The following is a 12,673-nucleotide window of genomic DNA, read 5'->3' on the forward strand; positions in this document are numbered from 1 at the left end:
AAAGACGAATCTAGTTCAGTTGAAGCTCAAAGCATACAATGCCTGTAGAGAAAATGATAATGTCCCATTTGTTGTACCTAATGAGTATATTAGTTTGAATGCCTGTGAAAACCTGCAAAGTGCTACTGGAATGTGTGTGTGTGTGCGTGTGTGTGTGTGTGAGAAAGAGAGAGACTAAGGAAATGAAAGCGAGACAGAGAGTAAAGCTTAAGAAACAAAAAGGGAATGAGATCCCAGAGACTGCGATAAGGAGGTTTTCTGTGCTGGAAAAAAAGAGAAAAAAAAAGTCCTAGGAATCTTTGATAGTATGCCACATATGTGATTTAGCAAAGTCTTTATCGAAGCAAAAGATATAGTCTATTTCAGGTTATAGAGAGTAAAGGCATGACTGAGCATGTTTTACAGAGGTACTGTAGATGCAGCTGGGAAAAAAGATTGTGCACTTACGGGATGCCAATCTCAAAGATATTGTTCTGAATTAGCTGTTTTCCCAGCATGATGATGCTGAGCTGAATACATAGCTCAATAAGACAACCACCAGGGGCACACTGAGAGAGAGAGAGAGAGAGAGAGAGAGAGAGAGAGAGAGAGAGAGAGAGATTGAGAATGAGCAGCTATGTCCTTGCAAAATAATTGTGATAAATGCTGTATTAACGACAGTTATAACAGTGACAACAGAGTGACAGGTATACGTAATCATACGCTATGCTACACACACATATCTAAATTTACCTCTTCCATTCGAAACTGGTTGAAAACATAAACATATTCCCCAGGCCGGCCTGCAAACCTGTTAGTAGGGAGGGGAAAAAAAGTTAAACAAAATATGGATGCTTAGAGAACCATGGATTCCTTTCCCAACATCCTGATAAAATAAGACACGTTTGCATTTTAGTTAGATAGTTAGAACTTTGGGTTTCATAATCTGATGAGAACAGCTTCGACAATACTGGTTTAGGTTGAATTTTTTCCAACCAAAGCCTCATCCAGAAAAGGGTCTACTTCTCTTATAGCTTTCTCTTGTCTTTTGCTTGTCTTCCTTAATCTATCTAATAAACCTACCTAATCTTTCATTAGAGGACATGGGAGGGATCTAACGACATGTGCATAGGCATATAAGAATGGAGAATCCTTGCTTGGTCTTCATTTCAAGCTTCTGCATTACAGCCATCACCCCATACCAGCATGACCTTTTACTGTATTATTATCTTAAACAGCAACAAGGCACAAACAACAGCTCGGACTTTCGGATGGACATGTCTACTTGCCTTCCTTTGAAGAAGGCAACGTAGAAAATGGGGGCATAAGCATTCATAAACTTTAGGAGGAAGGCCTTCAGAATCAGTCGCTCCTCAAAGCCACTCTCTGTCTTTGGAATCTCTGCAGACAAATCAGAAACTGTAATTTTTAGAAGTTATGTTTGGGATTACATATATCAAGTCTCTCAGCTACATTTTTATCAACAGTAGAGATAACTATGTGAACTACAGTGATATTGGCAGTCAATACAGAATGAACTCATAATTCCAGCACTCCGAAATTACATGGAAGACAAGAATGTAATTAAAACATTAGTGAGATGCACAGAGAAGAGAAAGAGGGATCATACTTAAGAGGAAAGGGCATTATTTTTTATTCTATCCACATTCACTGGATATGAGCAATCGTGTGCTCTGATTGGCTACTCTACTACTAGGCTATTAGCTCATATACCGTGAGTAGAGCAAGACAAAATGGCGGAGCGTGTTGCTGAACCAACTGAGGATGAAATAAATAAAAACTCTACTCGGAAACAAAACCCCAAAAAATACAAAAAAGCCACAAAATACGGAATAAAAGTATTTGATGTTAAGAACATATCTTTTTTTATTTTTCAAGAATTATTATTATTATTATAGCATTTTTCGCAAATTGCTCCTGTCATTTCGTTGGTTTGTTTACATTTTAGGCTGAAATAATTTTGTCGGATGTTTTGTATAAAGTTTTTATTTATCAGATTTGCAAAAAATAAAAATGCTCTGTTTCTCAAAATCCAGTGAAAGTGGATAGAATAAAACAGTTATTCCACTGAATCTCGTTGTACATGGCTTATAGCCAACCCAGTGCTATGCGCCTCGTCGGCTATCAGCTCATATATGACTCAATTTCATGGAATAACTGTTAAATATTCATATTCATGAAGAACTTAAAATCAGAAGGCATCCTAATTAAGAAGATGATACTTCAACTTCCTATAAACATCCCAGTAGTGTATCTTATGGACTGACAATAAGATTTATTGTATGTGTGCAATAAATCTCACCCAACTCTGTGAGCCAGACAGCTACAGAGCCGTAGATCTCATCCAGGATGAGGATGACCACTAGGTTGATGATGACAGCTGTGGCTGTGACGGTCACTCGCACACTGGCTTTGATCTGGGGGTCAGGACTCATAGCCAGTGTGGCAGAGACGGTGATGCGGTACATAATCACCGCAAACACAGCAGCAAAAGTTACACCAAACTAGAGTGCAAGAGGAGGGAGAATAAATCAAAAGACAGCAGGACAAGACACAAAAGAATAAAAAAACACCCGAAAGACAAAGATTAGAAAGACACTGTGAGAGGAGTTTAAATCTTAGTTACAAAGAAATTATACAGTTTATTAACTGAATTTAACAAAGGTGTTTCTCAAGTAACACTACTTACCATTAGTAGAATGGAGGAGACATTAATGAAATACCCAGGCAACCTATCCTTCCATGTAAGTTTCTCATCTCCAGGCTGCGAGAGAGAGACAGAGAGAGAGAGAGAGAGAGAGAGAGAGAGAGAGAAGGGAATTGAAAGATTAAGTAAATGTTTATATATGTCTGTGTTGTGGGTGTACTGTTCCTTCTCTTCACGGTTTATCCGAATTCATGTAACATTTACAGTGTCTGCATTAACGTACTACAATATTACAGTAAGACTATAACTCCGAGGCCTTACAGCCTCAACTCTTCACTGTAGAAAACATATCCCAAGTGTCTCCAAAGGTTCATATCTTCTAATTCACCAAGAAAAACACTCTGAGGCACTTGAAATGCTTCCATTGCTACGGGACTATCCTTCATATAACCTGGACAGCTAAATCAAAGCAATCGAACAAAGAAAAACAGCCAACAAAGTCCTGCAATCTCATGCATCATGGGAAGCTAATGATGACAAAAGAAGCAAAGTAAACAAATGGGGAGAGTCTCTGGCATTTAATCAATGCATATACTTAAGTTTCCTGGCTGGAGTCATGACAAAAAGCCACAAAAAACCCAATATAGTGCAATACAAAACTTAGTTGAAAGCATGCACCATTGAATCTCCCCATTTCATCATACCACTGCTATAAAAATAAATAAAATACCAACATTGTTTTGTATAGACTATTTAATGGTTATCATTTATCCAATTTGGCAGGGAGAGGATCTCGTAGCTTGGTCTGGTAGCCTCTCCCAGCTCTAATTAGGCTCATTAAGGGAGCAACAGCACCACCTAGCACACAGAAGCACTCACCGTGACTAAACCATACTGTCTGAGCCCTGGGACACCCAAAGCAACCAGAGATTGATTGCTGCATTTGAGGGATACTCTGAGAATACCACAAGTTTTGAGTTTTGGAAAATAATGAATGTCGTTCATGCAATACAGCCATTTATGACAAACCACAGGGAGTCACATGTAGCCCCTGCTGAACATGCTGATTCTCAGCACACCCATGCTCTCAGTGACAAAACATAGTTCACACTCTTTGGGGAGGAAGATGAGGTAGATAAGCTTGGCCTCTCTCTTTCGGCAGCAAGAGCATTAATTGTTAGGAAGCATTCCAGGATTTGAGATGCTCTGGACTAGCAGCCACAGTGCATGCGCAAGAAACAAACTTTGGAGTTTCACTGACCAAAACTGAGCTGAAGAAAAACGTTTTGCCTTCAGATAAAGGCCAGATGGAGATGATCTCCAGATACACTATGAATATACAATGATTATGAATGTATGAATATAAACTTAGGAAAATACCATAAGAAAAATAATTGTAGGAAAGACAGAGGGAAACACAGAATGCTCTATGCTTCTTATTCACTTTTCCTTTTACTAACATTACATAGAACACACAATAAAAAACAAAATACATTTTACATGTTACATTTCATTCAATGACATTTTGTTTGCATGACAAGCATTCATCACTTGCTGATGGAAGACTTAAATCCGTGTTTTGTCTCTCATAAAATATCAGCAGCCTAGATTTTCTACTGTAACATGTTCGTCCTTTATATCAGCAGCCTAGATTTTCTACTGTAACATGTTCGTCCTTTATATCAGCAGCCTAGATTTTCTACTGTAACATGTTCGTCCTTTCTACCTCCAGGTATCCATAGCTTTAATCTGTTTCAGGAGGACAGATGCTAAACATGCTGAAAAAAGTACAGTATGCTTCCCCCTTTTTTATGTATGATTACAAATCACTGTCAGTAGGGGAGAACAGGGAGACTTGGGACAAGTTTTCAGCTTTTATAGATTGTGTGAAATTCTTTGCAGGTAGCGTCACATTCATATTGCATTAGAGAGTATTTACTCTACCCTCTTACCACAATATTAGCTTCTCAGCTTGTCACATAGACTGGCCTTCAGGCTTCACTTTTTGTGTCATTATTTTCTGCAGGGAGACATGAGACGTTGAGGGGAAACATGGGACCTTATGTTGAGAGACTTGGGACATAGTGGGGAGACATGGAATAAAAATAAAATCCCTAGGCCTACATGTTTAATTTTTATTTATTATCAAAACTTGTAACTTACAGTATAAACTGTATGAACACACAATGCTGGTACAGTGATAGAAAAAATGTCAGTTCACCCAAAACCTGACGAAACAAAACAGTTCTATTCTCAAGAAGGAATGAAGTAAGTTTAATCCTCATGCAGGTGCATGCCCACATTTTTAACAAAAATTTTAAACCATTTTATCTTTGTAAACCACAAGAAAAAAAAACTATAACATGAACTGTCCCAACTCTCCCCATCTGACCATTTTGAAAAAAAAAAATCCTTAAATGTTTTTTTCCACAGAATTTAAGTTTAATAAATAAAATGATATATGGTAACTCAGGGCTACGTACTTTAATTCCTAACAAATCCCAAATTCACCAGTGTGCATTACACCATAGAATGGAGGTGGAGGCGAAGTTGAAAATACAAATTTTGGTTGACAAAAATATTGAACTGCACAGACCTTACTGCAGTGTCCAGCTTCGTGGCTCTAAAAAACGTGCGGCTCGATCGGACTCGGTGTGCTATTACCTTGCACGTTATTCTGTGAAACTCTCTCTAAAGGAAATAGGTTACTTGAAGGGGCAACATCTCTAAAACCTGATTGGTTGACATTAATTTCTGGGGAATACAAACTGTCCCAAGTCTCCCTGTCCCAAATCTCCTCGCTTGTCCCTACTAATAAAGTGGGGTTGTCTGTTTACTGTATGAGTCAGCCCTTGGCAAAGTCCAGTCTGCAATATCTGTCGATGTGTTTCATCTAAAGTGGAGCATGAGTGCTTGTCTATTACTCAATTGTGCTTTTGTATTCTTATCTGTGTCACACAAAACAGTCAAGTCAAACTTGTGTCTATGTACAGGTCTGTAACATGGCATTCAAGACAGATACAAAGTCCAGGACATTATCACTTGGACAAGGCCCTGTTCCCTTCTCAGGAGGATTGTGTCTAACCCTGAGGCATTCAACACTGATAATTCTGCTTTTGACAGAATGTTGATCTTCATTGTACTGTATATGTGGAAGGCATTGCAAATAAGCTGCATGTGAAGAGTGGCTTTGGTGTCAGTGACTGCATTAAGATGGTCCACATTAAACAGACCATTCCAACAGGGCCAAGTAAACCCAGTGAGATGCTAATGACAAACTCACTGGTGTGGAGAATTCCTCTGAGGCCATATGTCACTACTAAGATGCATAAATGTGCAGTTACACATTCAGAGAGAGAGAGAGAGGACCAAATGGACCAATAATATGTACGATACACATAACTGCAGTTTAGTTTAGCAGAAGTCAGGAACATTGTGTCAGAGATTATAGTTGTAAACCCTATGCACTGGTCAAACCTCTGACAATCCCATGCAGTAGTTCCAGTGCTGGGTTGAAGTAAAAACCTTTTTGGGTGTTGACTACAGAGAGAATAAATCCCTCTTCTTCACACCCACACACTAATTCCTTCAAACAGCTCAGGCTGAATGACCCATGTCATGGATCACCTAAATACAACAATTCCATGTGCAAGACAACATAAAATATACACTCTCCAATAAACGGTTTGTACAAGGTGGTAGATGACCTTTTACGATTAATGGCAAATTTAATTCTATAACACCCAGGAAGAAAAGCCCCAGACTTTCTGCTAAAATACTTCCATTAAAATCAGACCTCCAAGGCAAAAGCTCACTGGACCTGTAGAAACCCAAACTGTCATATATATATATATATATATATATATATATATATATATATATATATATATATATATATATATATATATATATATATATTATAATATACTAGTGCATCTCAAAAAATTAGAATATTGTGAAAAAGTTCAATATTTTCCATCAGTTATTTAAGAAAGTGAAAATGTTATATATTATAGACTCATTACACATAAACTAAAATGTTTCAAGCATTTTTCTATTTTAATTTTAATCAGTATGGCATACATTACAAAAGCATAAAAAAAACCATCTCAAAATATTTGAATATTTCATTTCGAGTTTGAGTAAAACAGTATGAACACAGTGTATCTCTCGGTCTAGTTCAGTACACACAACCACAATCATGGGGAAGACTGCTGACTTGACTGTTGTCCAGAAGATGATCACTGATGCCCTCCACAAGGAGGGGAAGCCACAAAAGGTCATTGCTGAAAAGGGTGGCTGGAAAAGGTGCACAAGCAACAGGGATGGCCACAGTCTTGAGAGGATTGTCAAGAAAAGTTGATTCAAGAACTTGGGAGAGCTTCACAAGGAGTGGACTGAGGCTGGTGTCAGTGTATCAAGACCCATCACAAACAGACATCTTCAAGAAAGGGGATACAACTTTCGCATTCCTAATATCAAGCTACTCCTGAGCCAGAGACAATGTCAGAAGTGTCTTATCTGGGCTAAGGAGAGAAAGAAATGGACTGTTGCTCAGTGGTCCAAAGTCCTCTTTTCAGATGAAAGTACATTTTGCATTTAATTTGGAAATCACGGTTCTAGAGTCTGGAGGAAGAGTGGAGAGGCACAGAATCCAAGGTGTTTAAAGCCCAGTGTGACGTTTCCACAACCTGTGATGATTTGGGGTGCCATGTCATCTGCTGGTGTTGGTCCACTGTATTTTATCAAGTCCAAAGTCAACACAGCCATCTACCAGGAGATGTTAGAGCACTTCATGCTTCCAACTGCTGACGAGCTTTTTGGAGATGCTGATTTTCTTTTCCAGCAGGACTTAGCACCTACCCACAGTGCCAAAACTACTACCAAATGGTTTGCTGACCATGATATTACTGTGTTTGATTGGCCAGCCAACTTGCCTGACCTGAACCCCATAGAGAATCTATGGGGTATTGTCAAGAGGAAGATGAGAAACACCTGACCCAAAAATACAGATACGCTGAAGGCCACTATCAAAGAAACCTGGGCTTCAATAACACCTCAGCAGTGCCACAGATTGATCACCTCCATGCCACACCGCACTGATACAGTAATTCATGGTAAAGGAGCCCCAACCAAGTATTGAGTGTATAAATGAATATACTTTTCAGAAGTTGGACATTTCTGTATTGTAAATCCTTTTTTTGATTGATTTTAGGGAATATTCTAATAATTTGAGATACTGGATTTCTGATTTTCATGAGCTATAAGCCATAATCATCAAAATTAAAACAAAAAAGGCTTTAAATATTTCACTTTACATGTAATGAATATAGAATATATGAAAGTTTAGCTTTTTGAATTAAATTATGAAAAAAGGAACTTTTTCATGGTATTCTAATTTTTTGAGATGCACTATATTGTTCTTAAGAATAAGCCATCAGAGTTTATAGCTAATTCGTGGTTTCACAGCCATGTGGAAAAAAATTCCACCTCAGACAGTGAACAAACAATAATCTGAACAACAAAAAGGATAAGGACATTACACATTTTAGTATACACTAGTAGTTATTGCCCGTGACAATCGAAACTCTCAGGTGAGTCGGGGAGGAGATTCCCTGCCGAGGCTGCACGCAGTGTGTTAGCGTGAGCATGGAGCCTATGGGAAATGAATAGTGTGTTAGATTAGCACGAATCCCACGTTTTGGAAAATCAAAAATGTTGTCTTGGGCCCCTCTGGGGTGTCACTAATCCATGTGCAAAGTATGGAGTATGTGCATCCAGTTGTGTCGATTTGCATAGGTGAACAGACAGAGACAGACAGCCTTCCTTTAGTAGTATAAATATAAAGCAAAGTAGCAAATAAAAAGTCATATGGTTAAAGTCTTAATTTTATCCCTTAAAAATGAAAGCACACAAGCAAGGAGGGGCAGGTTCTACTCAAATAAGCCCTTTCTGAATGTACATTTTCTTGAGGAACAAATAACACATTTGCTTGTTTGCCTTCTTCCTGAAACGCCTGTATTTGATTTATAGACGTCACTACTGGTTGTGTCTCATTAAAGTTATAAGCGAGTTGGTATAACTGTGCGATAAGACTTTTAAAAACACCAGACCAGAACAGCCCCATGTGTGTTCAAGTAAAGGGGCTTGAATGTCACAGGTTTGCCATGATGATGATGATGATGATGATGCAGGGACTGTGGTTTACTCTGCATTGGCCGTTCTGCCTCATGTTGAGCTGTGACACTCCTGCACAGACGGCACTTCCTCTCTCTTCCTCCCTTCTGTCTCTCACACACAAACACACAAATACACAAGCTTCCATACATTCACTAGGTTGAAACGCAGCTCTCTCTGCTGGCCAGAGTATGTACATAACACTCCTGAAAACTGCAAGACTAAAGTAGACTTTTTTCCTTTTTTTTTTTAGCAGTAAGGAAGACTTTAGGAAAAGCATACTTTATAAAAACAAGTCATGAACCACACATTTCCTTTGTATTTAATTACAAGACATTATGAGCTAAATACCTTACAAATTTTGCTCCTGGTTATGCTGAATTTTCTCACCCATTCACGCACACACACACACACACACACACACACACACACACACACACACACACACACACACACGTGCCACATGGTCCCCATGCAAGAGTGCAAAGCATATTTATTCTTAATCCAATGCTATTACACAGTGATGTTTGAGCAGTATTACTAAACTGTCTATTTTCTTTTTCTGTTCCAACGACTGATGAACACTAGGAAGTAATAAATGGGGCTGGATATTCAGATTATTGGTATTCGTCCAGTTTAGTTTTAATAGTAATCTTTCAGACTGCATTTCAAACTTTATTTTGACAAGTTCCTCAACAGCTGCCGTGGAAATAAAAAGTCTACACACCCCTGTTAAAATTGCAGGTTTTTGTGATGCAAAAAAAAGAAACTATGATTAATCATACCAGATCTTTTACCATCTTTAATGTGATATAGCAACCAACAGAAGTGTTTCTGTAGGATTTTCCTGACATCTTGGTTTCATCTGACTGCTGAAGCCATGGACCACAAAGAGCTTACAAAACATGTGCTGTATCTCATTGTTGAAAAGTATCGTGCAGGAGAGGGGAATTTCCAAAACATTATACAACATATGCACAATGGAACACCATGAAGGCATTCATCAACAAGTGGAGAAAATGGGGCAGCACAGTGACATTAACAAGAACAGGATGTCCATCCAATATTTACAAAAGAAAAAGACAAAAACCTGTCAGTGAGGCTGCCAAGAGACCTAAGGCTACAATAAAGAAGTTACAGCAAATATCTGACATGTACTGGTCACTCCCTGCATGTGTCAACAATGTCTGGGCTTATCTGTCTGTCAATGTCATGTATTGTGTGATGAGGCCAATAATGTGTGTCTGTGTGTGTGTGTGGGGGGGGGGGGGGGGGGGGTGTCATAAATATGTCTACCACAATATATTGGAGCTCAAATTACTAATGAATATGTCTACCACAATATATCAGAACTCAAATTACTAATGAATATGTTGAACGCAATATATTGGAGCTCAAATTACTAATGAATATGTCTACCACAATATATCGGGGCTCAAATTACTATGAATATGTCTACCGCAATATATTATAGCTCAAATTACTAATGAATATGTCTACCACAATTTATCGAAGCTCAAATTACTAATGAATATGTCTACCACAATATATCGGAGCTCAAATTACCAATGAATATGTCTACTGCAATATATTATAGCTCAAATTACTAATGAATATGTCTACCACAATTTATCGAAGCTCAAATTACTAATGAATATGTTGACCACAATATATCAGACCTCAAATTACTAATGAATACGTTGACCACAATATATCGGAGCTCAAATTACTAATGAATATGTCTACCACAATTTATCGAAGCTCAAATTACTAATGAATATGTTGACCACAATATATCAGACCTCAAATTACTAATGAATACGTTGACCACAATATATCGGAGCTCAAATTACTAATGAATATGTCTACCACAATTTATCGAAGCTCAAATTACTAATGAATATGTTGACCACAATATATCAGACCTCAAATTACTAATGAATACGTTGACCACAATATATCGGAGCTCAAATTACTAATGACAATTTACACACACAATCAAATTACTAATGACTAAATATCCATCCATCCATTATCTGTAGCCGCTTATCCTGTCCAACAGGGTCGGAGGTAAGCTGGAGCCTATCCCAGCTGACTATGGGTGAGAGCCGGGGTACACCCTGGACAAGTCGACAGGTCATCGCAGGGCTAACACATAGACACAGACACCCATTCACACTCACACCTACGGTCAATTTAGAGCCACCAATTGGCCTAATCTGCATGCCTTTGGACTGTGGGGGAAACCGGAGCACCCGGAAGAAACCCATGTGGACACGGGGAGAGCATGCAAACTCCACACAGAAAGGCCCTCGCCGGCCACTGGGCTCAAACCCAGGACCTTCTTGCTGTGAGGCAACAGCGCTAACCTCTACACCACCGTGCCGCCCATGACTAAATATCTTTCAGTAAATTAATTTGCAAGCCATGCTAACACAGTTGTAACAAAATTGTAACAAAAGCACTTTCAGCTTCAGACTTTCAGCTTTAATTTGAGGGTATTTACATCCAAATCAGGTGAAGAGTGGAGTTTTATGTGGTCCCCCACCCCCATTTCTGGGAGTGGTTGGAGGCGGCACAGTGGTGTAGTGGTTAGCGCTGTCGCCTCACAGCAAGAAGGTCCGGGTTCGAGCCCTGTGGCCGACGAGGGCCTTTCTGTGTGGAGTTTGCATGTTCTCCCCGTGTCCGCGTGGGTTTCCTCCGGGTGCTCCGGTTTCCCCCACAGTCCAAAGACATGCAGGTTAGGTTAACTGGTGACTCTAAATTGACTGTAGGTGTGAATGTGAGTGTGAATGGTTGTCTGTGTCTATGTGTCAGCCCTGTGATGACCTGGCGACTTGTCCAGGGTGTACCCCGCCTTTCGACCCATAGTCAGCTGGGATAGGCTCCAGCTTGCCTGCGACCCTGTAGAACAGGATAAAGCGGCTAGAGATAATGAGATGAGATATTTGGTTGGGCGCCACAGAGGTGTAGTGGTTAGCACTGTCGCCTCACAGCAAGAAGGTCCTGGGTTCGAGCCCAGCGGCTGACGAGGGCCTTTCTGTGTGGAGTTTGCATGTTCTCCCCATGTCTGCGTGGGTTTCCTCTAGGTACTCCGTTTTCCCTCACAGTCCAAAGATATGTAGATTAGGCTAATTGGTGGCTCTAAATTGACCATAGGTGTGAATGTGAGTGTGAATGGTTGTTTGTCTCTACGTATCAGCCCTGCAATGACCTGCCGACTTGTCCAGGGTGTACCCCGTCTCTTGCCCATAGTCAGGTAGGATAGGCTCCAGCTTGCCTGCGACCCTGTACAGGATAAGCGGCTACAGATAATGGATGGATGGATGGATGGATGGATGGATGGATGGATATTTGGTTGCAAATCCACCTTCAGCAAGGACTCCTTGAAGATTCACAAAAGGTTTTCCATGCTTAGTGATGTCAGCTCTTTTGAAATCATCCCTTTTCACTATTAACTCTGTGCTTTTTGTTTGTAGCTATGACTAAATATTATTCAGTAAATTAATTTGCAGGTGTAATCGGGGGGGGGGGCTCCTGCATTTTAGCAAGCCATGCTAACACAGTCTGCAGCCACCATCAAGTAAACAGAAAAATTCTAACAAAAGCCACAGACAGCATTTGGCCCGGGGGCCAGATTTTGGACACCCTTGAGTTACTGTAGAAAGATTTGTGTACAGCTCCAAACACTACTTATTTTAGCACAAAACCTGCAGATAGCTGAAGTAAATTTTCACCATTCAGCACAATATAAAACCAAAGCACAAATCCAAGTCAACAAAGGAATGGCTTCAGAAGAAGATCAGTGTTTTGGGATGACCCAGTCATTGCCCAGACAAAAATCCTATT

At 39.6% G+C, this 12,673-nt stretch overlaps 1 protein-coding gene across 1 annotated transcript in view; it reads right to left on the reverse strand.

Annotated features, from left to right (window-relative positions):
* ano2b (anoctamin 2b) overlaps positions 1-12,673 on the reverse strand; it is a 73,845-nt gene that overhangs the window by 31,197 nt on the left and 29,975 nt on the right. Inside the window, exons 16-20 of the mRNA XM_060903152.1 lie at positions 2,690-2,764; positions 2,303-2,504; positions 1,269-1,380; positions 733-790; positions 448-548 (exon numbers count right to left, since the gene is read on the reverse strand). Coding sequence (XP_060759135.1) covers positions 448-548; positions 733-790; positions 1,269-1,380; positions 2,303-2,504; positions 2,690-2,764 — 548 coding nt within the window. The remainder of the gene's footprint in view (positions 1-447; positions 549-732; positions 791-1,268; positions 1,381-2,302; positions 2,505-2,689; positions 2,765-12,673) is intronic.

Source organism: Neoarius graeffei, chromosome 21 (genome assembly GCF_027579695.1).
Source record: "Neoarius graeffei isolate fNeoGra1 chromosome 21, fNeoGra1.pri, whole genome shotgun sequence".
Classification (NCBI taxonomy): Eukaryota; Metazoa; Chordata; class Actinopteri; order Siluriformes; family Ariidae; genus Neoarius; species Neoarius graeffei.